Consider the following 27,027-nt stretch of genomic DNA (forward strand, 5'->3'; position numbering starts at 1 on the left):
CAGGACAAGTGACCCCTCACAGGGACTGTGACCCCTCAACCAGAGCAAACAATAGTGACCCTTCATGGGGGTTGTGACCCCTAATGGGGGCTATGCCTGAAGCCAAGAACAAACCCAACCAAACAACCAGAGGCTTGTGCACCTGTCAAGACTCCTCTGAAATCTCCAACCACAAACAAAGGTTTAACTTAATTAACAAATAAAGGATTTAATTAACTATTAAAATAGTAGATTAATAATTAAAATTATTTTGTTGCAGTGAACAAAGCCAGTAACTCCCTAATGGTCAGCACATCTCTAATTAGCAGCTTCTACAGGGCAGAGACAGGACAGCCCCATATCCACCTTTGCTCACTTTGGGCTTGATCCCATCTGATTCTGGCCAGCTGGATGCTACGAGTGACATTCCAGGCACGCTGTGGAATGAAGCTGTGAAGAAAACACCTCCCAGGTAGACAGGGAGTACAGACACACATGCAGCTGTTGGTGCACTCACCTGAGCAGTTACCTGTACCACAAAGTGCTGCCCAGGGAATGAAGGGGAATCACTGGGCACACCTGTGCTTTCAGCACATTTTATTTAATAACATGTTATTTTTCAACTATATTTAAGAGGAGAAGTCCAATGTGTTCCAGATTTGCCCAGCACAGAGGGAACACAGGAAACCCAAAAATCCTTTCAATGCCAAACTAAGAACTTGTACCGACTTTGTCAAGGCAATTAGATAAACCGACCAAGATTTGTTTCTCTTCTCTAATGAGAGGTAGGGAGGCCCCAGTAGGAGGAAGCACAGGCAGATCTCCTTGCAGCACCTGCTTCAGATCCATCTCAAGAGAGATGAGGAGACTGCTGTAATCCACATGGTGGAGGATCCAGTCAGGCAAAGGCAAAGCCTCCCAAAGCCAGTCGGGGCTGGGACGGAAGGGAGAGGATTCCAGATGAGGTTTTCACAGTCTCTGTATTATCCAAAGTTTTGGAAGGGGATTGGAAATAGACAAGTGCTGTCACAGTATCAAAAAATCAATGAAAAATGAGTCTGCTAGTGAGAAGAGTGCTGTTGGCACAGGACAGACCGTTCCGCCGGTCGCCGATCCAGCCGGCCCCGCGTGTCCATGAACGGCTGCGGAGGTAGCGCCCTCACACGGTGACCTTCTCCATCACATTGTCCGGGACGTGCACCTCGTCCCCTTGCACCGTCACCGTGGCTGGCGGGCCACAGATGTGCTGGTGGTCCTTCCAGTCCTGCCAGGGGAGAGCAGAGGGAAAGGCTGTGAGCAGAACAGGCCCTTGGAGAAGGGCCCTCCCTGCGTGAGAAGCACTCTCTCTCCACAAACCAGACCAACGATGGGGGACAAAGGAGCCATGCACTGGATCAATGTAAGAGGTGGAATCAGACTAAGCAGAATGCTGCCATCTCCACACAGACCACAATCCAGGATATCAGTGTCAGTCAGATGGAAAATTTACTAGAACTGAGTCAGAACCTTGACTTAAAGCCTCTCCTCTCCTGAAAGCCAGCTTTCAACACTGAATGCTCCTGAGGGACAGTGCTGTGCTGGATCTTAGCTCAGCTAGGACAGGAACAGATTTCTTCTGGAACTGACTGAATTCAGAACAGCTGACTCTGCCTGAACCTGAACCTGGCCACCCAGCAGAGCTGTAATGGCTAAACTGAACCATCCTTCACTCCAAGCAAGGGCCAAGGGTCACTGTAAGGAACTCGTGTGAAACATGACACACAGCAGCTTCCTCCACTGTACTTCACACTGTTCCCACCTCCCAAGTTCACAATTGTAGAGTCTGTCCCACTGTACCACCTGCAGCATCACAAATAATGGAAAGGAGAACTATGTCCTCAGTGCCACAGCAGGAGCAGCAGGGAAGGAAGGAAGCAGCATGAAGGGGCTGTAAGAGTGCTCCCATCTCCCCACAGATCCCAGTCAGGTGTCCATGCTTCATTTCTAGTGTTACTTGGATTTTTGGGGCCACCTTTGGGAAGGTGTGTGCAAACCCGGGGACCTTCTCTACCCTTTTAACCCTGTCCTGCCTTGCAGACCTGCCCCATCATGACAGCCTTGTTGGTGATCCCACTGGCAGGGTGGGTTTGGAGTGCTTAACCCATGCAAGGCTCTGCTCTGACTGCATGGCTCTGCTGTACCTTCCTCCCTCAGTACTGACACCCATCAGGTGACAGCCCAAGCAGCCTGGCTGTCCCCAGGGTCACACAGCCCTCCCCAGGGAACTGAACCCCAGGTCACAGGCAGGCTGATACCTTCCGCTGGCAGAACGTGGAGCAGTAGTTGACTTTGTGGCATCCTGTGCACTCGTTGGTGGCCTCCCGCCCGCAGTTGACGCAGGATTGCTGTGGGAAGGGATGGAGAGGGACAAGTCACACAGAGAAAAAACAGGGGCATCACCAAGGTGCACCAGCAGTGCTGTGATGGCTGGAATGCCAGAGCAGTGGGAAAGCTCCCATTTCCCAAAATAGCCTCAGCATACAACCCACAACAAAGAGGCCCAGTGGCCTCTGGATACACCCTCAGAGAACCACTCTCCTTGCTCTTTTAGCAGGAAATGAAATTTCATTTGGAAAATAAAATGCACCTGTTTTTCTTTCTGTTGGGCTGGAAGCCCTCCCAAACTGTGTGTGGACACTGAGTGGTCATGGAAATCCATCCCCACAACCCCAGGGAAACCTCCTTCCAGATAGGTCTGGTATCCATCAGTCAGGTAACTACAGGAGTCAGGTGTATCCCACCCAGACATGTCAGGCTGTGCACAGGCTGTTGACACACAAACTCTGAGGTTATCCCAAATTTAAAGGTTTAAAGGCAGATTTCATTGGTGGTTTTGTTGGGTTTATAATCCTGTATATGTCTAAGAGAAGGTCTGAGGAAGGACAACAGATTAAAAATACAGATGGGACCCTTCAGGTATTTTCCCCTAGTTTTAGGGAGGAAAAAGGCATCTGCTCCTATGGGATATGTTCCTTGGTCCCTTCCCAGTCAAGACTACATAAGGAGAGTACCAAGAGGGAAACAGGAATCAAATTAAGAAGGCTCTAACAGAAGCCCAGGATTTAAATCCAGAAGCAAGGTGAGATAGGATACACAGGTGAAAAATCACACCTGCTTTTTAAGTGATGTTTTTGTGTCTATCGCTTTAATCTTATTTTGGTGACATCAATTAACATAACCTGTATATTTGGGTGGAAACATCATTGAACTACCACCAAAATAAGCACTTCACAGAGCATTCCACTTCCAGTTCATTAAATCCCTGACAAATCATTAGCACATCAGCAGCAGTGACAAGAAGTGTTGCTGGGCTGTGAAAGTATTGTGGGCTCATCAGTTCCTCCAGGCTTCTTCTCTCACTGAGCAAAACCACTCCAAAAATCAGTGCTCTGATTAACACCCTCTTTCACACCTTTCCATGTACCTGCAGTAAACAGCTGGTGACACTGAACTGTGTTTGTGCTCCTGATGTGCAGCTGTGGATTTGGGACACTAAAAAGGGCCTAAAGCTGTGATTTGGGACTTGCAAAGCCTGCCCTGAGGGGACACTTGACTGGGGCTGTTTGTAACTGGAAAATGTGGAATATACACGGGGCATGGTTGTACCTGCAGATATGAAAGAGAACTGAGCAACACAGCTCTAAGGGCTTCAGTCATGGGTCCAGAGCTAACTCCCATTCCAAATACCTGAAGAAATTGTGGAGTTATGAAAACCAGCTCACAGGACAGAAAGGAAGCAAATTGTCTTCCTGTCACAGCTCTGTGACAGCCACCCACCAGAGCTGCAGCACCACCACTCAGAGGTGAGGGAGACTGATGAACCTGGCCAGGTGAAGGAGCACAGAAATCTGGAATGCTTTGGAAAGGGGAGACACTGCTTGGAGCACTGGCCAAGGGAAGGAAGGGCTCAGATCCTTTGCCAGAAGGCCAGACACAGAGCACAGGATTCCACAGCTCTGAGTCTTTAAATGGAATAAGACAAAGACCAAAAGGCTCTTCACAACATGAGACATCCGCAGCCTACCTTGATGATGATTTCTGTCTTCCCATCCACATCCTCTGTTTGTTGGAATAACTGGCTCTGGTATTGCTGCAAGGAGAACACAGCAGACATGTCATTTCCCAGCCAGAGCACGATGTGAGGGGGTGGAAAGGGTGCTGGGATGGAGGGTCTCCATGCTGAGCTGTGTCTGCCCAGCCCCACACTGCAGTTGCAAGAGGACAGGGTGGCCCCTCACTCCTCACTTCTAGGAGAGGGACACTGTCACCTGATGTGGAGACAGAGCAAGGAGCCTGTGAGAGAACAGGCTGAGGTGACAAACTGCCAGTTCAGTACAGCATTTCCTCCAAACCCAGCTCCCCACTCCACCCAGCCACACATCTGCCCTTAAACTGGGGGGTTTGACTGCAACTCCCCCACACATGGGAACTAGAAAATCAGCACAGGAAACACGAGGAAAACACCAGGGTAACAGGGCCAAGTGGCACATTCCAGGGCCAAATTTTGGGTCAAGTCCAGTGATCCTAATTCACAAAGAGGCAAAGGAGTCTGGAGGGAAGGTACAGCCCACTAAAAAGGATTAGGGGGAAAAAAAGCTGAACAAAATTAAGATGCCTTAGACTTTAGGAGCAGCACTAACCATAATCATTACTCCTCCTTGAAACAGAAGAGTGAGAGGGCTGTAGAACAAGTTGTGACTCCATCAGTCCTCTGGAGGTGATCAGAGCCCACTTTGGCTGCCTGGCAGAATGACTTCACACCAGCTCAAGCCCAACCAGGTGCTGCTGTACCTGCTGCAGCAGCAACACACTCAGCAATGAGGGACAGAAGTCCCAAACCAATGGCATCCAAACCCAATCCCAAATTAATTATGTGCTAACCCTGGCTTAAATGTATTTGGAACAGTTAAAAAGTCCAAAAAAGCTGAATCCCTTCCTCCAGGCCAAGCAGGTTCATCCAGGAGTTGACTCAACACATAAGGAGATTAAAGGCTTAATTTACAAGTATATGACCTGAGAGCACAGTATTTATTCTCCTGTGAAACAACAACCTTCAAAACCTGGATATTACCGTGACAGAAATTAAATTAAAAAACTCTAGGCAGATGGAGGTGGAGGCAGAGAAGCCTCTTGCTGTGGCCTGCCAGGGGTGTGATTTGGTTTTGCCCTATTTGACAAGGCAATTCCAGCCATGCACAAACCATGGAGAAGGAAAAGGTGTGATAAGAGAGAGGAACAAGCCAGACACATTCAGATCTCTCACAGAAACAGCCCCACAAAATGCAGAATCTCCAATTCCCAAGAGTATCACTGCTAGTTTGGAATACACAAGCCACTGTTTGCTGACCAGAGACTATTTCTTAACTGTCCAACCCTTTTTAGATTAATTTCATATTCTCCAGCCCTGAATTGGTTTAATCTTTCTTAAAAAGCATTCAGATGCCCCAGCTGTTTGCTGATTTAATTTTCCACCTTGTTTTCAAACAGGCAGGGCTCTAGAAGCATCTCTGCTTTACAGAGGGCTATTCCAATTAAAACATTTGTGGGATTTCAACACTGATTCTCTTCAACTTATACAGAAAATACAATTAATGCATTTCCTGAATCTCTTTATTATTCCCCAGCAATTCTGGCACAGAATTTAGTGAGTATGTGTAATGTCCCCATCCTAAAGTTTATCTGATATAAACACTGGATTAATGCACACTCAGAAAAATTACATTGCCCAAGCACACCAACATGTCAGTTCTGCCTTTAATCTCTTCATTTTGGGCCTGATCTGCAAATGTCAAATATCTATTGCAAGAGACACTGAGCCTTTGTTACTCCACTCACCCTAAATTCCCAGATGTCTTTCCCTTACCAAAAAATGCAGTAAAACCAAATGGAGATATTAACCAGGGGATCAGATACTCAACCACAACCTAATTACTAATGATACTCCAGAACTGTTTCTTAACAGCCACATGAAATTCAGCCAGAGCAGTTGTATTTAACTAATCCCACACAAAATGCTGCAATTCAGAAAAACCTTATAAATCTCTCCATATTTCCATTTTTTGCAATATCATGAGGCATTTTGGAAGTTCATACAAACATGGAGCTGGAGGGCTCCTGGTTTGCTTTTCTTTTGGGATACCATTCCCCAGGACTTCTAAGTAATACAAATGTAACCATACTCAGAGGCTCCTAACACTTTGCAAACTTGCACATGAGCTCTCTGGGAAGGAAGTGTTATTTTCATCTGAGGCACAGTGAGGCCAAGGACTTACCCAGGGACATCAAAATGACTTGTGGGAAAGATGGAAACAAAATTTGAAGGAGATCCTCTGTCTTGAAATTTGCTCAACAAACCATGACCCTTGAACAAATTTACAAAAATTAAGAAGTACAAAGAAAGCAACAGAGTGCATGTCAGAACTGCCAAAATACTAAATTATGTGCTAAAAAACTTCCCTGCTGGTGAAGCCTTTATCTACAGCATTTGAAACAGTTCTTTCAAAAGGGATAAGGATGTTCCCAGCCCCTGACACAGGGTTAAGATGGTACAAGGAGGGAGGCAGAGTGCAAACCCCTCACATCACACACACTTCAGAGCTGTCTGAGTCCCACAACCACCAACACTGCCCAGCACAGAGCACAGCTCCTGCTGTTTAAAGCTAAGGCAACCTAACTACTGCTCTATGGGAGCAGGACAGCTCATTTGTGCTATTTAATGACTCCAAAGCTCATTAAATAATAAGTATAATACTGAAACACACTATAGTGAGTGGTGTGTAACATAAAACGAGGCACCTAAGTTTGTGTCCAGTTGGGAACCAGGCTGTTTCTATCAGATCTCTCCAATACTGCTCTGTACTAAGTCACTCTTCCAGGAAGAGCTGAGTCTGCAGCTCTGTTATCATCTCATCTGCGGCCCAGCCTCACTGCAGCTCTGACACAAGGACACCACCAGGAAAGGCTTCCCCTGTTTGCTCACCCTAGAAGTTCTATCAGTGGAATGAACTAAGTGCTAATTAAGCACCAATTTCCTTTGTATTAAACTGGTCCATAAAAAATCCCCTACCTGAAGAGCATGAAGGCCTCTCTGTCTGCCTCTCATATACCTTAACTGCCCAAAAAGCCACGGGACCACATACATACTCAGAGTGGGAAACTGAGTTACAAACCACTAGAAAACTGGGAAAGGCCCTTTGACCAACACAAAAGCAGAGAGCCAGTTCTTTGACCTTTAGTGTAATTGCTTCCCTGTATCCAGGAACACAGAGTTTTGTCCATATATGGAATTCACAAGCAGGAATTCATTCAGAGATAGGTACTTGTGGTACTTGTGATACTGCCTGGATGGTTCCAGCAGGCAGCCCAGCTTAGAATTGTCTGGATGATAAAAAATATCAGCATGAGTATTGTGGTTTCACCACAGTGCACAAGTGTGGAGGTCCCCACTACACACAGAGAATGGTGAGACTCAAGTCGTGTAACTGGGCATGCAGCAGTTCCTGGGAAAGGGGTTTTCTCTGGAAAGCATGTGTTCATCCTTCCCATGTCAAGCCAGCTTTAATCCATACACAGGAGGGATTCTAACTCCCATTCCCAGGACAAGAAGTAACTAGAAGAACATCAAAGAGAGCTGGTTTTGGATCAGAGGGTGTGGAGAAGGGAGTGAATAACCATTCCAGAAACCACTGTGAGGATAAACAGAAGGGAGGATGCACATAGACTGGAAAAAAAAAGCAGAGTGAAGCTAAACAAAAGCAGATGTTTATCACTCAACTGTGCCAAAGCTTCCAATATTTCAGTGTCCCACTCTGTGCAGCTTTCCAGCAGTAGCCAGCCCAAGCCTGGGCAGCAGTACCAGCACCTGTTCTGCAGGAGGGAGGCAGGGAAGGATTAGACTCCCAACATATCACACACCTGCACATCAAAGATGCATCGTATGGGAGAGTTTAGCATGGCAAAGAATACCAAAGAGGCTGCAAGGACTGTCCTAGGGGTCCTTAGCTTCCAGCAAAGTCTTCCCACACCTCTCTTCCAGGCCTGTTGCTGCACACTCATGCCTATGGATTCAGTGGAAAACTGATGTTAGCACAATGCTGATGGCACCAGCAGGAAAGTGGTGTTTGGGAAAGGAGTTCAGCAGCTACTGATGGTTCCAACACTGCCCCCCACCTCTCTCTCCCTAGTTCACACCAGCTGTGGATCTGTGGGAAAGGGAGAGCACCTTCAGGATGAAGCTATAGTTGGGTGCATGCATGAGCTGGTGGTCAGAAGGATCCGAGATCCCTACCATGCATCAGTTACATAGAAGAAGAGCAAGGAGAAGAGGGCAGTCCTTGTGGATAATTCACAACAGAAAGAAGATGGGAACCAGTCAAGGCTCCTGAGAGGACAGGCAGCCTGCCAGTCCTACCACCAGGACTCGTGTGAGTCAGCTCTGCTTGCACAGTTCTCAGTAAAACACCTCTAAACTTTACTGCATATCTTTCTGAGAGGGATCAATCTGATTTTTATTTATGGTTCGACCTATGTTACACATAGGGTGAAGAGTTCCTGTAAGTTATACATGTCTGTACACGTACTGGTAACCCTGTTCCTGCGAGGGCTCTGCCTGGCAGCCAATCAGGGCCGAAAAAGCCTCCATGATCAGCCTGTCAGCGACCCGCCCCACTCGCCGGTAGGGCAAAGGCTCGGATTCCCATGAAGAATATCGGTACAATCGGGCTGTGGAAGGAGCCTTAGCACATAAAAGTGGCTAACTGTGACAAAATGGAGAGTCCTTTTGCTTTGGGTTTCTTGGAGGCATCAGGAGCTTGCTGGGAGAATCACCTTGGCCCTTCTTCCCCCCCACCCTTCAACCTTTTCCTCCCTGTGGTCCTGCTTCCCTGCCCCTACCTGCTTTGCCCTGCTTCTGCCAACCAGATGACCTTGTGCTCCGCTGCCTCCCCGACGGAGCGGGTGCCTCCACAGCCCGCTGCCTCCACCGCGCTTCCCAGGCACAGCTGCAGCCATCTGCGCCCAGCCGCGGCCGCCGCGGTGTTTGTGCCATGCCCGCCCCGCCATCCCGCCACAGCACTCAGCCCGGGAACACCAGCCTGGCGTCACCGCCTGCAGCCAGACAAGCCCGCAGCTGCCGCCTGCAGCCACCACGAGCTCGCAGCCGCTCACAGGAGCCGCGCAGGGCGGCTCGCTGCCGCCGCCGGGGACACGCTGCTGCTGCTGCTGCTGCTGCTGCTGCTGCTGCTGCTGCTGTAAGATTGCGCCCGAGCACTGACAAAAGCCTCGGGGTGTCGCCGCGCCTGGCAACACGCACGCTCCGCCTCTGAGCTGGCGCTGACAGAGCACCGGCGTGCTAGCGGTAACGCTGTCCCTGTCTTCCGTTTCTTTCTCCGTCTCTCTTTTCTCCTCTCTGCTCTCTTTTCTATGCCACTTCAGTAGGACGCTCACCCTTCTTTATATTCAGATACAATATTGCCGCATTTGTGCTTTATTTTCATCTGAGAAATCTATCAAAAAGAATCCTCCCCGACTCCCTCTTTTACCTTGGGACAGAACACTTCCCCATAAACTCTGTGTTAAGCTGTTCCACATATCCTATTGAAAGCCCAGCTCACCTGACAGCTGCCACTGCACTGCTGAACACTCACCAGCTTCCACAGATCAGGACTCAGTGCCCACATCCCATAACTTTATGGACAGCTGATGGGAGAGCTCAGGATCGTGACACCAAACAGTCTGTACAACCAGCCTGCTGCCCACAGCTCCTGGAATCCCAGAGAACTTTATTCCTTTCCCCAGGATACAAATAACTTGGGAAGATTTCTCTTGCTAACACTGCTTTCAAGGCTTGGAGAAACAATTTCCAGTACCACTGCTCCAGCCAGCAACTACTCTGCTCACCACTCAGCCCCAAAGGTGCCCATGGCTGAGCCGCTGTGGCACGGTTACCTCTTTCCTCTCCACATCAGCCTGGATCTTGGCCTGTGTGACAGCAGCCTCACGGAAGGAGGAGCTGGCCTGCTTGGCCTGCTCAATCAAAGTCTTCAGCTGCTGAGCTGTGCTGAGCAGGGAATTGACCATCTCCTCCAGGTAGAGCCAGCTGCGCTGCTCCGTCACCTCCAGCCCGTTCACCACCGACGGCGACATGGCTTTGGTGGGCGTCGGGGGGGGCACCGCCAGGGCAGGCAGAGACGTCAACACTGGACATGAGGAACAAGAGAGAATATACAGACAGTTAGGGGGTTTCATTTCCATCAAGTGGTGGTGGTGGCGGCAGGGTGTTGGGTTTTGTGGTTTTTCTGTGGTGTTTGGTTTCTTTTTTAAAATGTGGTTTGCAGAATTTCCAGCCCAGGAAAGTGTTTGTTAAACAGATTGTTCCTTCTGCAACATCAAGTGCACATCTGGGCAGAACGAGCCCACAGGACAAGAATGCCTCCTCTTGACCTGGATGACCCTGGGAAGAGTTTAACACCTCCCAGCACTGCTGTGGAGAAGCACCATGATGCAGTGAAAGCAGCATTACCAGGAACTCCTCCACCACTGCCAAGAACATTTCCCTCAGCCACGGCTAGGTAAGGTCAGAGTAAGTCACTCAGTGACCCAATACTTTACAGAAACATCCTGATGATCCTGCCCAGATGTCAATTCTCAGGCTGCAAACCACAAAATTCAAGTACTGATCCACATCACACTCTCTGTGCTTCCTGAATTCTGACCTTTACACAAACCTGGCCAGACACTGGACTTTACCCCAGACAGTCACCATTACCTCCACGTGAGTGTATTCCAAACATGGACTCCCCAAAACCATGGGTTGGGAAGCCCTTCAATAACACAGCAGTTACTGTGTCACTGAACCAGTTACTTTTCACATTAGGTTTGTGTGTACACTGGGAGATCAGGGTATGACAAAATTAAATCCAGACCCAGAACTCCACCATACACAGCATAAGCTCAGCTTAGGTAACATTCCAGGAAGAAATGTTATCTGGCTTTCCTTTTCCAAAATGTAATTCTAGCAATAAATACTCACTATCTGCCATAAAATTCAGTCCAAGACATTCACATCTACCAACACTGACCTCGACATTCCCCACTGAATTCTTTACTGGTACAAAGAAGGTACCATCAGCCTCAGGGTTGTGCAGACTTCTTACCTCAAAACACCCTTAATTAAAACAGCAATTTTAATGAATTTGCACACGAGTGGCGTGGAACTATTTGCGCTTAGATATGAGTACGAGATAAACCAGTCTTTTTTATCAATGTCTGTTTGCACAAGAGCCTTTCCCACTCTCCATTTCCAGCACAGTATTTATCCCTGCCTGGCATTTGATAACATATCAAACAGGAATTACTTCCAATTCCTCTTCCAATTCCAATTCAAACTGCTGAAATGTATATAATGCATTTATATTTTGTTTGACTTATCCTGGCATTTTTCACTCCATTTCAACCCTCACCTAGTTTGGGTTTTTTTGGCACAAGTACATCAGGCAAGAGAAAGTATTCACTGGTGAGAAAACAATCAATGTTTAATTAGTAACATCAAGATCTGACTAAGTCTTAAACACAAGAAGATCTGACTCTGGAGACCAGGAACATCCTGTGCCACTCCAAATAAATAAATAAGGGTCATACAGAGGAGATTGAAAACTGACACTAAACCTGGTCAAAAGTACCCCCAGCACGCATCACTGGAGTAAAGGGACGTCTAGAAAAGCTTCTGTGGCATGATTTTAATTGGGTTTGTTCTCCTCAGATCGAACACTAAATAAATGTTCAGCCACAGTGCCCAAAGAGACAAAAGTCTGGAAGCAAAAACTTTAGGAACAGCAGGGAATGCAAGACAACTCATGATGCAGAATCACAGCAGCCGCCTCTGGCACAATCAATAAATAAAAGCTCTCAATAAAGAGTGAAAAATTTCCCACAAAGGGGAAACCTGCTTGTCCAAATCTTAGTATCTGTAAAACTCACAAGCAAAAGAGAGCAAATGTTTCTTCTCCAGTCTTTACCTTTGTTGAGAAAGATGGGAGGAAACTGAAGCACAGGGAGAGCAAACATACCGATTTTGGGATGAGACGTTGGTAGTGCAGCCTCAGGGAAGGGTGAGATCTGGCAGTTGTCCTGGTAACTGGGATAGTGAGGCTCTGGATGAGACACCCGGCAAGGCTGCTGGACATTGGTGTCCTGAACTGCAGGAGAACAAGGGCCTGGGAATCACTGACACACCTGGCAGGTGTTCCTTACACTGCATTCACCCCTATGTTTTTATGTTTTATACAAGTTTCTACACTCTGTGGTAATTCCCAAGAGTTGAAAACATGAAACAGCAGCAGAATCTCACACAGTCAGCAAGCAAGGAATCCTGGTCCTTGCTCCACCATGTTCTACTTTCACCTTTAGAGCCACAGGTTCCTTAGTTACATCCCACATATTGAAATATCCACAATCATCACAGGGCTCCAAACTCATTCTTGGAGCAAGATGACTTCCCCAGGAAAGCTCACAACCCAAAGCATGACTCAGACTGAGAGAACTGAAATGTATGTCATGCATTTATATTTTGTTTGATTTATCCTGGCATTTTTCACTCCATTTCAACCCTCACCTAATTTGAGGTTTTTTGGTAGTATTTCAGGTTAAATGGGGAGTTAAAAAAAATATTACAGACATGAACATAAATCCTAGGAACTCAGTAGAGGTGAACATTAGCAGCTGCCACACCTGGGCAAAGCTTCTCCTTTGATGCAACTGCTAAGATTTCAAATTGCTGAAATGACCTCACAGGAAAGACAGTGCCTTGGGCAGTGTCTCCCTTGAGAAATAAATCCTTTGTGTTGCATTCAAAATGTTCAGCAGCGGGCATCCAAACCTCTTTTCCTCCTCCCCATGGCTGTCTAGGAGAGAGCTGAGCTCTTACCAGTGGCTCCAGTGAAAACATCCCCCTGTGCTGGGCTCTCTGAGATGATGGCCGTGGCCTCCACGGTGGACGCGCGGTCGAAGGTCAGCGCCCCCGAGGTTGTGATCTGTCCAGAGGGAGTCACGGTGACTGGAAACATTAAAGCACTTTCATAATTAACACTCAGTGCAGAGGACATGCCTGTCCAGCTGTTTGCTGTTATCCCTGTGCTGCACCACCCAAGCTCAGGGGACTCACAGATCACCAGCCTGGGACAACCTAGTTTGGATCACACCTGTGACCAGTGCAGTTGGAAAGGGGAATAAAAGCCCCAAGGGGTTTCTGAAGACTCTGCTGTACTTCCAAGGCTCTGGGGGCACGAGGCCAAAATGTTAATTTAAAACCTAGTATCTCCCAAATCACCACACTTTCAGTTATTTTATGAACCATAACGTAACACTTCCCATAAAGATTCAGTGAGGCCACACACCCCATTAATTTCTGGCTGCTTTATGACAATTTTAGCAAGAGTGTTTGTTGTTACTTAAATCAACACAACAATTTGTGGATTACAGCTAATTCCATGACAGCTGGGCAATTTTAGCTGTTTATCTACACAAAGTGCTAGAATGTGCTCAGCCAATGCAAGGAACAAGGCACAAAATCCTTCTGGATAATTATACCTGAGTGGCTTCTGAATGTTTAAAATCCATTTTGAAGAGGATTATTTAACTGGTACCATTAATTGGTGATGGTCTGATTCTCTGGCACACAATAATTAAATTTTAAAATACTGTAGCTACAGATTCCTGGCTGAAGTATTTGGCCACCAAAACAAGAAGTTCTCTCTTCCAGTGCCAGCATAAAAGAAGGAGCAGCCTCACAGCACCTCACATAACAAACCAATACAGATTCAACCTATCTGTAGACTAAAAAAACCAAAGCCATAAAACAACTCTGCAGAACCCTTGTGTGTTTCTCCTCCTACTGTTGCTGATGATCTAATCTTACTTTTCTGTTCTTTTTTTAGATTTCTGTTGCTTCCTCCTTGACTCACTTTGTACTGTTACCTGCAGATGATGCCAGCGTGCCGAGAGCAGGAGGACAAATGGATGTGACTGGGGATGTGTGAGCTGGATCAGCTTGCAAATTAATTCCTGTTCTCACACAGATAATTTGCCAATCAAACCAGTAACTGACAAAGCTGAATGTTGGAGAGGGATTCAGTGCAGATCAAAGCATCACCTTCTGCTTCCTTCATTAACGACTTTCAGGCTGGGGGTTTCATTCCAGCTGCTTCCAGGCTATTTTGCAAGGAATAGCACAAATCTTACTCCAGCTTCTAAGGGACACAAAGAAGCTCAGAGGATGGAATGGGGATTTCTGGCAGAGCAGAGAAGGGCCAGCCTCTCCCAAACCTAATTCCAACAGGAAATTTCTCGGTTGTTATTTGTGAAAAATCAACCTAAAATCCACTAAGGATCTAGGCCAGGATCCCATAATTCTCCCCCCACTGAGAGCAGGTACAGGGGGCAATATAATCATGTACTATAACCACAGAATCTTGAAATGCTTGGGCTTGGAAGGGACCTTAAGGTCATCTCCTTCTACCACCCTACAATGGGCAGGGGCACCTTCTACTAAACCAGGCTGCTCCAAGCCCCATCCAGCCTGGCCTTGAACAATTCCAGGCACAGCACATCATCCAAACCTCTCTGAGCACAAAATATGAAACCTACTGTTCAAGGCACAAGGATGTCACAATGCTTAAACCTGAGTCTTCTGGAGGTCTAGAGCTGCACTTTTTCCTATTCAACTTGTGTTCAGATGTGGCAACACTGTGCTACTTCCTACAAAATAGGAAGTGACACTGAGACAATAAAATCATCCTATGAAAAGAATGTGACCAAAAAATAGGACATTTTTCTCAGCTGGACAGTTCCAAGGGGCCACTAACAGACATAAAACACCTAGCAGGGCAACTCTCCAAAGAAAGGAAGCAATTTTTACCAGGAGAAAAGAACCTACATGTAGTTGCAGCAGTGGCTGGAAGCAGAGTGATGTTTTTGGAACAATTCTTCTTCACTGGAGTTGCCGGTATTTCGTTTTCTTTTTTCCGCCTTTTATATGGCACAAAGAGTCGTATAGGGCCACTCTGGGTAGAAAAATACCAGAAAGAAAATGAAAAGAAAAAAGGAAAAGGCATTAGCTAAGGCATCTCTTTGGAGACTTTGGTTTTACACTCATCTTTCCAGGAACAGCAGCACAGATCCCTATGCATGATGTGTGGTTTGCAACAATAGACCAAAGCACTTAAAAGTTTTCCAAACAAAAAGAACTTTGAATAAAAAAGAAAAGTTAAACTCAGCTCCCTCCAGCTGAAGAGGCACAAATTCAACATCTTCCCACTATTATTTAAGGAGCAGAACTGGGCAGATAATCAGCTGCTGGCCAAGGTGGTGGAAGAAAAGAGAAAAAGAGGGAGGAGAAGAGAGGAAGAAGTTCCAGGCTAGAAAATGAGCACATCAGCCAGTTCATAGCAGAAAAGAAAGGCAAAGCACCAGGTCAAGATAAAGTCTTCTGCTTCAGGATTTAAATCTCATTTTTGAAACAAGCTAGCAAAAAAATCAAACTCCTAATCAACTAACAGAAAAACCCAAGTAGTTTTAAAATGAAAATACTGACCTATCATAAGATTATAATGTTACTTCTTTACAAAAATATTTTCCAACTCAAAACCTTGTGAAATTTGAGTCAAAAATCATGAATAGCACTGATATCCCCAAAAGGCATTTTGCATAGATATATTAATTAGAAAATGAGAAAAAAAAAGAAAAAAAGCACTAAGTAGGATCTACTTTTACTGAGGGTCTGCAATAATGCCAGCAGTTCCTTATCTCCTTTCTCCACAGGGCAGGGACAAAGCAGTTGTCCCTGAACACTCATGTGTCAGGGCACTCAATTCCCAGGACACTCATGACCTGCTCACCCAAGAGCTGTGGCAACTTGACTGGTTAATTTGTCCAACAAAAATAATTAGTTCCTAAAGTAATGGATGTAAAGCCTCCCACTCACCAGGGTCATGTCGTCACAGCAAGCGGCACAAGTACACGAGGCAGCATGGGGATTTAAAATCCCATCCTGGAATCAGAAGTCACCAGTTCAGCATGAGAGTCACCAAAATCACCCAGAGCACACCTTGATCCTGCTAAAAAATGTGGATGGCTCCCAGAGTGGTACCCATTCCCTCCTGGATGCTGTACAGTGCAATGGGGTGAGAGGGTCAGAGGAGAGAAAAGGAAAACCAAACCATTTCCACACCCAAAGGCCAGGATATATGAATTTGAGATTTGATTTCTGCTCAAACAGAAATCAACTGTCAGCCTAGTGGTTATGCCAAGTTCTCCAGGAGACTCAAATAGAGGACCCAAATAATGAATGGTGAAAATGAAGAATGTGTGGCAGGCAAAGACATTGAAGGAGATCAGGACACTGAATTACAGTATCACAGGTGAGAGCTCAACTCCTGTGGCACAGCTCAAGGCTGGACTTCACCCTGCAGAAACTCTTTCCCAGTGTGCTTTTGAGACATATGAAAACCAATTCCCCTACATCACTGCCCCTCAACCAAACCAAGCACTGCTCCTGGTGCCATCACACCTGGCTCCAGCTGCCCCTTCCTGCAGAAAGGAGGGAGCAAACTTAACCGTACGTGGATAAGGCACTGCAGGGGCCGCCCGGCGTAGCGGATGCTCCTCTTCCAGTCCTTGCTGCTGGCTCGCCCCGCCATGGCCTCGAACTCCGTGGGGCTGTACCAGTTGTCCCCTTGCTTAATGCACCTGCCCCGGCCTCCTGAAGTAAAGCAACAAAATACTCTGTTAGTCCAGGTTAAGGATAATTTTGCCACTTCTCTAAAGAAGAAAACATGAAAATTGCTGGAGAAAATAGCAGTTAATCTGTAAGAACCACTAAATATACCCATTGCTCTTGGGTAACTATGTCCATTTATTATCATGGCTGTGACAATGATGGGCATGTTCAGAGCTCCAACTCTGGGTCTCAAAAGGCTGTAAAAATTACTCCTCCGTAAAAAAGAAAAGTCTTTATTGGACAAACACCACAAATTTAAGTCTTTCCTCAATGTGCAATTAAATTTCTGATCTTTTTTGTGTTTGTGGTGGGTTTAGAAATAAAAACTTTGTGCCCACAAAGCAAGCACTGCACTGCGCAGCCAGGCTGGCTGGCAATTTCTGCTGCAGCTTCCCCTTCCCCACAGGGATAAAAGACAAGAGGAAGAGCTCAGAAGCCCCGTGAAGAGAAAAAACTATTTGCATTCCAGCAGGGATTCTTCAGAGTTTTGCAAAAACACAAGTCTACTTATGAGACAAAAAAATCATTAAAGGAGTGAGCCTATTACTGAGGAGATTCACTGCATGGCTGCCTGGATATTTGCAGGTTTAAGAAAAAGTTAAAAACCCTCTGAAGGAAAAGCAAAACAAAAGGGAACAGTAAAATCAAAAGACTCTGGGCTGTCTTGGAAACTCACTTGGTTTTTTTTCCTGTCACAATCAGCCCTTAAGAACAGCTTGATTAAAAGAAGAGTAGAGCAGGAAGAGAAGGAGCTGTGCCCCCCCTCAGCCTGGTGGCAGTTACCTGAGCCCAGCCTGTTCTTGTACAGAATGCCGCTGATATTCCGGCACCGCACCGGGAGCTCGTTCTCGTACACGGACGGGTCCCAGTTGTACTTGGTTCCACTCTTCCCCTGGACGGCTGCCAGAGGGGTAGGAGGAGACTGTGGTCCTTGCAGGAAAGAGAAAAGAAAGGTGTCAGCAACCAAAAGGCAGAGTGGTGTTCCATCCCATGCTCGGCTGGGTTGACTGGAGCAGCTGGAACACCCCCACAATGAAGCAGCACAAAAAGCTCAGCCTGAATGAACTGAGAATTAAGCAAAGAGGACCTGAGGAAATGGGCTCTAACAGGGAATAACTCTGAGACTGTGACCTGATCCTTACACCACGTGTAAGCTATGGTAAGAGGAGCTGGCTGGAGATTCCCCTTCCCAGAGCCCATCCTGTGGGAAGCTTTGGAGCACTGAAGGTTTGCTGTGCCATCTCGTGGGCGGCAAGGAAACTGCCAGGCAGCCCTGAACAAAACCTCAGCGACACAGACACTAAAGTATCAGCCTGAATGGACATGAAAATGCGTTCCAGGAGCCGTGGAAAGAACACGTGCAGAACTGGGAGACACAGATTTTTATTAACCATGTTAAAATTATCCGTGTGCCCTTGGGGTAGGATGGGTGTAGAAAGCCTGGTAACAGGGCAAGATTTTTCAAGCAGCTTCTTTGCCAGAGTTCGGGCAAAGAATGAAGAAATTAAACACATTTCTGACAGGAAAAAAATTAAAAAACAAAAAAAGGACTCTTTCATTCCCAAGAAATACACAAAATACTGTGTGAGGACTTGATATCTTAAAAGTCTTTTCCAATCTGAACAACTTTATAGTTTTTAAAAGGGGGAAAAGCATCCTTATAGAATTATGCACATATTTTTAGATTCCAGAAAGATGAGTGGAGTAGAAGCCATCCCTGTGGGAGAGTGACCCACCAGAAGCAGACTGTCTAATACCTGGTGTGAGAGGTGCTGAAGGCCCCTTGATCCCGGTGGTTTCAACGATGCTACCATCCGTGTGCACCACTATCAGAGTGGCTTTCTCAGGGTTCAAGCTGTCCCCAATTTGGAGGGCTGTTCTTCCAGACTGCAGAAGAAATTAAGAGTTTAAATTGATTAAAACACTTCAACACAAATAGATTTCACAGGCACCCTAAAACTCCAATCTGTATGGCAGTTATTAGGTTAATTTTTGAGTCTCTGAAGCAAATTCAAAGATTTCATGTTCCAGGTTACCAGCTCTGTTACCAGACAAATATGTGGGGTGGAAAGGTAAAAAAGTTAGGAATAAAAGCCCTGTATGTCCCCCAGCTAATGGGTTTGTAGATTAGTGCCTGGATATTACAATGAAAACAAGCCTTTGACCTTAGTACAGCTCTTCATTTACACTGAGAAACTTTGTCAAGGCCCTCAAATGAAAGGACAGACTTACCAACACATGTCCTGAAATTGAAGCTGCATTGGCCACAGACGTGGTGAAAACATTGTCTGCAGAGGCCCCCACGTTGGCTACTGTCACTGTGGTGACTTCTGGAATGTAAAACAGGGTTAATTTAATTTTCTGCTTCATGCAGAGAGCCTGATGAACATCTGAAAAATTCCTTCTTCCTTCCTTTCTAAATTAATTTCATTTTTCATTGCACCTGTAAGTTGTTAGGAACACAATCATTCTGATTTCTATTAATCTTTGGGTTCAACAGGCTTTAACCTCCATGAAACCAGGGCAGTCACTATCAGTGTGTGATGAACGAAGAGAAAAATAAGTATGGCGCCTGTACTAGGGATACTCCGAGCTGTAGGGCTTTTATTTAAATAGGGGTGACTGGCAGACATCAGGATAAATTGAACAACAGATTCTGCCTCTGTCATGTATTAATTCCCATGGTGCCATGACCTGTGCACGTCGCCCAGTTAAGAGCTGACAACCCTACAGCCCAGCGCTCCTGCAGTGTTGAGCGCTTGGCCTGGCTCAAATCTCGGGGTTCCCACGTGGGTGAGGGTGAAAGAACAACAGCCGCTGGGGCGGGCGAAGGCTCTGCCCTCTGTGGCAGCGCAGCTCGGCTGCACGACGCTGCTGTGTGACTGGGGGCGCTTGGCTGTGCGGACACGGGGCCGCGGCTCGGGCGCACCGGGCGCCTCCCGCTCTTTACTGTGTGTGAAGGGGCGGAGTGTGGGATTCGGCGAGGCGGTGGGAGCGCTCCCTGAGGGAGCTCGCTGTCCCAACCCGAGCCCCGGGGGCTGTGTGGGGGCCGGAGCCCGGGTTGGGGGAGCCCCGGGCGGGCTGAGGGAGCGCTGCCCGCCCTGACCTGCGAAGGCAGCGGCGGCGGCGGCCTCGTCGGCGCTTGGCATTGGCGGTGCTCCCATCTCGATGTGCTCGGCGTCTGCCGCCATCACCGTTACCGCCTCCTCCTGCTCCTCGGGCTGCGCCTCCCCCTCCGCTGCCTGCGGTGGCTCCCGCTGCTGCCCCGGTCCCGCGGGCAAATCGAGCTGTCTGGCGGCCGAGTCGCCGTCGCGCTGCTCCATGCGCGGGGCCGGGGGTGGCCGAGCCCGCTCCGCCTCCCCCCCCGGGCGCGCGTGAGGGGGGTCCTGCGGGCAGGGGGGACCGGCGAGCCGAGCGCAGCCGAGCCTGCCCGACCGCTGACGAGCGTGTTCGGGGCCTTTCGACTGAGTTCCGATGAGGCCCGAAGCGGCCCGAGCCGCTCGGGCCCCGTGCGAAGGCGGCCGGCGCGCGCGCTCCCTGCCGGCTGGCCAATGGGGCGCGGCCGAGTCCGCGCGGCGCGGCCCGAAGCGGTACCTGACGGATCGGGTGAGACCCGAGCCCGCCCGAACGCGGCCGAGTCCCCGAGCGGTGCGGCCCGGCGAGGCGAAGAGTCCCGAGCGCGCTCGAGCGGTGTCCGATCTCAGCCGAAGGCGGTAGCGAGAAGCGCCGATATGTGCCGAGTCCTCTCCGATCGCGCCCGAGCTCCGCTCGCCGGCCCGAACGGAGACGCCCGAACGGGCAGCGCCCGAATCCGCCCGAAAGCGACCGAACCGGGCCGAACGCTCCGATCGCGCCCGAAGGCGGGTGGGCGGAGCGAGTGGCCGCGCGGGGGCTGCCGGGACGGCGGAGGACCGGCGGGCGGGGTGGGGGCGTCAAGATGGCGGTGCCGAGCCGAGGTGAGCTGTGTCGCGATAGCAACACGACAGCGACACGACAGCCCTTTCCGGGGCACCGCGGGGGGCTGTCTCCCACCGAGCTAGAGGTGATCTCTCGCGGGGGGACACGACTAGAGCGAGGCGGGGCCGAGGTCGAGCCCAGCCCCGTTGGCATATCGCGACAATCCCGGCACTCAGGGGAGATCCCGGTGGCGCCGCGAGCCGGGGCTTAGCGCATGTGCGGGCTGAGGAGCACTTTGACCCCGGGAAAGATGCTTTCCTGAGGCCGAGAGACGCCTCGTGATAATCCAGATCTTTGCTTCAGTTTAGGAACTGCTGGGATTCAGAGGGGAAAAATTTCATCCTTAATGTGGTCAAAATCATTAGTTTCCAACTCTTTCGCCGAGGTCAGAGTTTACTCCCAAAAATGTAAATTTTTGGTTGGAGTAGATAAAGGTGGCTGAGAAAATTTGTGCTGAATTCATAAAAAATATCCTAATCCCAAGACTGTGCAATGAGGTACTCTGGGCGATGCTAACCACATCTCTGCCTTTAATAAAGTTTTATGTTAAAAATGAAACCTTTCTGTTTGAAAATGGGCCACGTTCCACCTCAAATCCCCATTCTCAGTGTCACTCACTCTAAAATCAGCACCAGGCTGGGTAGATAACCAAGATTTTGGTGGGTAAAGCACTGAAATGATACATTCAGGCTGTTTAATGATCCCTCTTGGCTCTGTGTGCTCGGGGGTTCGGGGTTTATCCCTGTGAAATGTCCCGCTCGCTCGGAGGGAGGCAGCACATCCTCAGCAACTGCGGCTGCCATCCCCGCCTGGAGCAGCTGCAGGAGGCTCACTGCCCTCTCCGGGAAAGGATTTAGGAAAGAAGAGTTCACTTATAAAGATGGGGAACTGCCCTGAGGGAATTCACTCGGAGTTCCCTGTGGGAATTCCATGGCTTTGACTATCATACAATTCAGCATCAGTGGTGTAGCTGCAGTTTTGAATATTGAATGAACATGGAATCATGGAATCCTGGAATGGTTTAGGTTGGAAGAGACCTTGAAACTCATCTACCTTTCACTATCCCAGGCTGCTCCAAGCCCCATCCAGCCCGGCCCTGGACACTGCCAGGGATGGGGCAGCCACAGCTTCCCTGGGCACCCTGTGCCAGGGCCTCAGCACCCTCCTGGGAAGGATTTCTTCCCAGTATCAAAGCAATTCCCCCTTGTCCTGTCACTCCCAAGGGACAGGATGAGTGCTGGAGCCCCCGGTCCCTGTACAGAGAGCTGAGAGGAGAGGATCAGGTCCAGGAGACATTTCAGATCATGGACACATGAATCACCTAAAATAATGTGCCTGTTCTCACTGTGTTCCCAAACTGGACACCTTAATTAGCTGCCTGGAGTTAGGGAGAATTAATTTGGGTCTAAATGCATAAAATTCTGAGGTGAAGAGGATGTTGAGCTCAGGAACACAGGGATGAGGATGGCGGTGTGACAATGATGAGCTATCCCTGAGGAGACAGATGAAATGGCCTTTCACAGGTTTTACTCTCCCTGGAACAGAAATCCCAACTGTGCAATTTCTCATGTGTCTGAGAGGCTGAGAATATTAATGAGGAACTCAAGAGGTGCTTTAGTAGGTTGGTGCCATCCTGTTGCATGGGAATTTTACGTGATTTTTGCAGAAAATAATAAGGATAAAAGTGAAATGTGTTGGTTGGGAATACTTGCTTTGATTTCTGTGGGCTGTGAACACACTGAGGTTGGATGTGGAATGACTTTGTGAAGGGAACTGGTTTGGAGTGATGACATTTGGAGGGATGGTATTTAGAGGAACCCGGGAGCCCTGTGTTCTCCACAAACTTTCTCACAATTTACAAGCAAATGGATCCCATGTTCACCTCCTTCCTGCATAGTTAGAGGGGATGAAGTGTCATCTGCTAGGACAGGACAGGATGAACAAGTTCTGGATAATGTCTGTGCACTCCTTCAGGCTTTGAAAGAGCCTAAAGTTCCTCAATGAAAGTGGCTTTTCCCAGTAGGGATTTTCCCCAAATTATTTGAGACTTCATCTACTTGAAAAGGTTATTTTTGGAACCTGAAGTCTACAAAATAAATGTTCCTGGGAGATGAAAAAAGAGATTCCTCTCAGAATTTAGATACCATTGTTAGAATGTTTCTGGATTTAGACATATTTTCTTCTCTTTGTTTTCTCCTTCTCCATGGAAAGGAAGAACGTCAGAGATTGTATCCTTTCTGTACCGCTGCTCCCTCCATGCAAGACTCCTGGAGAAGATTGCCTCAAGTGGATTCCTGTCTTCTGTCCAGTAACTGCACACTGCTGGGTCTGTGCTCCTGAATTTTCTGTCAGTGTCATCCACAGGAAGCATAACTGGGACCACGTCGCTTCCAGTGGGAGATGTTTGGTGCAGGTTTAGCTGGGATTTGCTCCTCAGGGACTCCTGCTCCTGCAGAAACCTCTTTAGCCCCCCTGCAGTCATGATTTAACCAATTTTCTTCAGAAAGGAGGTTAAAAATTGCATTTATGGACTGGTGGACACACCCCCTTCATCACAGCTCACAGGCAGCTGACACAGCTGACAAGGGGTAGTAAAAGCAGCCCTCAGTAGTAAGCAGCCCTCAGTAGTAACTTCCTCCTCTCTTACAGTAAGTTACCCCACCTTTACTCCTGCCAAGATCCAAGTAACCTCCAAGGAGGAGACACCCTTGGCTCTGGAGAATTCCATGCTTAGAACCTATCTAGTAATTTTTTGCTCCACCTTCCTTCAACTGGAAAAACCCCAAAACCTGGTTCTGTGTTAATAAAATGAGCTGCTCTGGGAACTGGAATCCATCCACGGCGCGTGGGTGGGTTTAGAAGCGGGATGGGCAGTTCCTGTAAAAGATGCCTGGGATGAAATCCCTGCTTGGAGATATTTGTAGGATTTGAAGAAGGCTGGGGGAGAGAGGGGAGTGAATTAAGGCTGTTTCTTAGGAATTTGCATCTCAAAGCTGAGCTCAGACAGGTATGGAGCAAAGCATTTCCATGCTGTGGGCAGGAGCAAGGCCTGGCTGCTGCACAGAGCCACCTCTTCTCCAAACGCAAGTTTGATGGAGATTGCCAACTCTCTGTCAACTTCCTCAAGGCTGACTGAGAAGTGTAGAAGTAGTCTGGGGCAGTGTACACATGCATCCCCCCTGCTTCCTCAGGCTAACGGATGCCCCACTGCAGTCCAAATAAAATTCCTTAAAAAGGGAACTAAAGCCAAGCCTGAAACAGCAGGCTTTTATCCCAGGCCGTGGTGTTCACAGCCTCAAGTTCCTTCCTGAACCCTCCCCACAGCCAGGCATAGCTGGACCATTCAGTATAAAGAGGGAGTGCAGTGTATTTTGGGGTTACTGGGAAATGGTGTTTTTATGGAAGAGACCCCACCTCATTGCTATGAGAAATCCTTAACAACAGTTCTCAGCTGTCATCGCTTCCCTTACACATCCTGCTTTATGTAAATGGGGTTTATTACATCTTCTACTTCTTGGCAACTCTTGCAATGATTATTTACAAAAGTAAGTTGCAGGTAATGTCCCCAGAGCAGGCTGTGCTGATGCACAGCTGGGTTTTGTCCTGCTGTGTCTTCCTGCTTTATTTACTCTGGTTTATTCTCCAGGTCAGGTTTTCAGTTATCCAGATGATTTTTTGGCTCCTGATCTTGCCGTGCTTTTCCTTATGGCCATTCTGGAAGTGCCTCGATTGTACTTGGGTAGGTCATGTTATCAGTGCAACTGGATTGTAATCTGTAACATGAATCATTTGGAAATGGAGGCTGTCAGTTGCGCAGATATTTGGAGACCCCTGCACCTTTCCTTTCTCTCCTGAGGATACCTGCAAGCACCAACACCTTCCTTTCACTAAGACAGAAGGGTGGGAAGGGCCTCCTGATCTTGTCCAAAGCTTGCTAAAACTTCTTCAAGTCCAATTTTTAAAAAACCCAAATCACTATTAAAATCTGCCTAATATTCCAAAGGCATTTATGCAGGGTGGGGCCCTTGAATCAATCTGAGTGGCTTTAGAGCTGGATTTATTCCACTGCTTTAAATCTCTCTGTGTATTTATGGAGCCTGATCCATGAATAAAGAGGTGGGTTTCAACTCTAATGTAGTTAAACACCAAAATCTACTGAACTGAGCTTGGAAATAAGCTGCATAGAAGAGAGAAGGACAGCTTGTTCACAATATCAGCCATTTGGAACAGGAATAGGTTAGAAGGAAATAAGACTTGAAAATGAGGACTGGACTCCCGGAGTGCACCGAGGTCGCCACATTCAGTGCAGGGCTGGAGGGCTCAGGAAGAGTTTGATGGTTGAAGCTGAGTGTTCAGAATGATGCAGCTTCAGAACTGATTCTCTGTGGTAAGAAGAGATTCCCTGGCTGTGATTATCAACTGACAAACTTATTTAGATTAACTTTGGTTAGTTTTCCTGTTTTGAAATGGATTGTCCATTGGTGTTGGGCTTGTTGTTTGATTCCTGGCAGAGCTTTGATTCAGGCTGGTATTTCAATATATTTTGAGCTTTTTTAGGATTCAGTAAGAGCAAAGTCAGAACCGGGGCCTTTTTTGAGCAGGAATATTCTCGAGTTACAACCTGAGGCTGTTGTCAGAACAAATTGGACTTTTGGTTTCTGTTTCCTTGCAGGTTTCAAGGGTAACCTGACGGAAGCAGAGGGGCCGCTGGGGCTGAGCCTGGGGCTCACGGTGGGCAGCGTGCTGCTGTGTGTGTACCTGCTGCTGTGGCAGAGCTACGTGCTGTGGGCAGATGTGCTCCTCAACGCCGTGCTGCTCGCGGCCTACGCGCTCGAGTCGGGGCTCAAGGTCACGGCCATCGCTGCCTTTGTCAGCTGAGCCCGGCCCTTCCCACACCCTGCCACACATTCCTTCTCTGAGAGAGTGGGGCTTCATGTCCACTGCTGAATTCCTTTGGATAGAAAAACCCTGGAAAGCTTCTCTCTGGTTAAATGAGAAGTTTTGGGGACATAGATGTCCCGCTCAGGAGCTCTGTGATGCTGTCCACCACTGGCTTATTTATGGGCAAAGGCAAGGGGTGAATCACAAAATGCTTAACACTCTGGCATTCAGCAGGGGTCAGTACTAAATGTCCATTCCCAGCACAGGACAGGAGGCAGTGCTGCTGGCATGGTGGCAGTTTTCATGGCACAGGAGCAACATGCAGCCCAAGTGACACAGAAATGAATCAGGCCAGGGCTCACTTGTGCCTTGCCACGCACACGTCCGTGTTTGAGGGCACAGCTGCTCTGCTGCTCTCATTTGTGTTTCCAGACCTCAGTGGTAATTTCCCTGACTTTAGTAGGGCAGAACCTGATGTATCCCAGTGGGGGAGAGTGGAACTGGGTTTTGTGCATACCTGGAGAGCCAAGCCACAAGGTTTGGCAGCCAGTTCTTACTACGTGAAGGGATGTTTGGTTAGACAGGATGGATTTAAAATGAACAAAACCATTCACCATTCATTCTCCCTTCTGTCCTGTTTGAAAGTCCAACAGAATGTTGGCAGTTTTATTCCTATTCAGTGTTAAATGTGCTTATTTCTACTATTTTTCAAAAATTACTATATTCAAGTCTGTCTTAACTTCTGACGGGTTCGAGTGCAGAGTTTTTTTATTGTCTCAAAAATATGTGTTAATGGAAAGCTTTGGGAGTTCCTGGGTTTTTGAAGAAGCCTCTTTTATATTCAGAATTTCCTATTTTTGTATTTATTTATTCATTCAAATAAATAATGGTTTAGATCTAAGGAGTGTTTGAAATGCAGAGCAATCTTGTTCAGATCTTGGGCTCCAGCTAAGTCATCCAAAGGAAGACTTGGGCAAGCCTGGATGTGTGTGGAAGCCTCTTCTGATCCTGATCCTGCTGCTGTGTGTAGCCCCTTCTCCTGCCCTGGGAAGGTCTGAGCTAATTTGCAATCACCAGGGGCTGAAAATTGTGGGGTGCAGGCCTGTGGCACCTCAGCCACACTGCTCTTTGCTTTCTGGTGGGGGTGGAAAGGCACAAACACACACAACTTCTGTGGAAGGGGCCAATTTCATCCCTCAGTCATTCAGTGCTTGGACTTGATCATCACAGAGGGCTTTTCCAACCTTAAGGATTCTGGTGCCTAGAGGGGGCTTACAAGAAAGAGAGGGACCTTTCACAAGAGCATGTAGTGACAGGACAAGGGGGAGTGGTGTCAAGCCAAAAGAGGATTGGTTTCAATGAGATACCAGCAAGAAATTTGTGACTCAGAGGGTGCTGAG

General features: G+C 47.9%; 2 protein-coding genes across 2 annotated transcripts; one reads left to right on the top strand and one right to left on the bottom strand.

Moving 5' to 3' along the window:
* Window positions 1-405: 405 nt before the first annotated feature.
* Window positions 406-20,112, bottom strand: DEAF1 (DEAF1 transcription factor). The gene is made up of 13 exons (XM_058807243.1): window positions 19,896-20,112; window positions 19,022-19,119; window positions 18,547-18,676; window positions 17,573-17,719; window positions 16,632-16,771; window positions 15,995-16,060; window positions 14,948-15,074; window positions 12,941-13,069; window positions 12,084-12,212; window positions 9,964-10,214; window positions 4,043-4,108; window positions 2,274-2,363; window positions 406-1,243 (listed from the first exon to the last, which is right to left on the bottom strand). The coding sequence occupies exons 1-13, from the start codon at window positions 20,110-20,112 to the stop codon at window positions 1,139-1,141; spliced, it is 1,695 nt and encodes a 564-aa protein (XP_058663226.1). The 3' UTR covers window positions 406-1,138.
* A 614-nt stretch (window positions 20,113-20,726) lies between these two features.
* TMEM80 (transmembrane protein 80) lies at window positions 20,727-26,451 on the top strand. Its single transcript, XM_058807531.1, has 5 exons — window positions 20,727-20,745; window positions 22,958-22,974; window positions 24,198-24,291; window positions 24,393-24,485; window positions 25,419-26,451. The coding sequence occupies exons 1-5, from the start codon at window positions 20,727-20,729 to the stop codon at window positions 25,622-25,624; spliced, it is 429 nt and encodes a 142-aa protein (XP_058663514.1). The 3' UTR covers window positions 25,625-26,451.
* Window positions 26,452-27,027: the final 576 nt, after the last annotated feature.

The sequence above is a fragment of the Ammospiza caudacuta genome, chromosome 6 (assembly GCF_027887145.1).
Source record: "Ammospiza caudacuta isolate bAmmCau1 chromosome 6, bAmmCau1.pri, whole genome shotgun sequence".
Taxonomy (NCBI): domain Eukaryota; kingdom Metazoa; phylum Chordata; class Aves; order Passeriformes; family Passerellidae; genus Ammospiza; species Ammospiza caudacuta.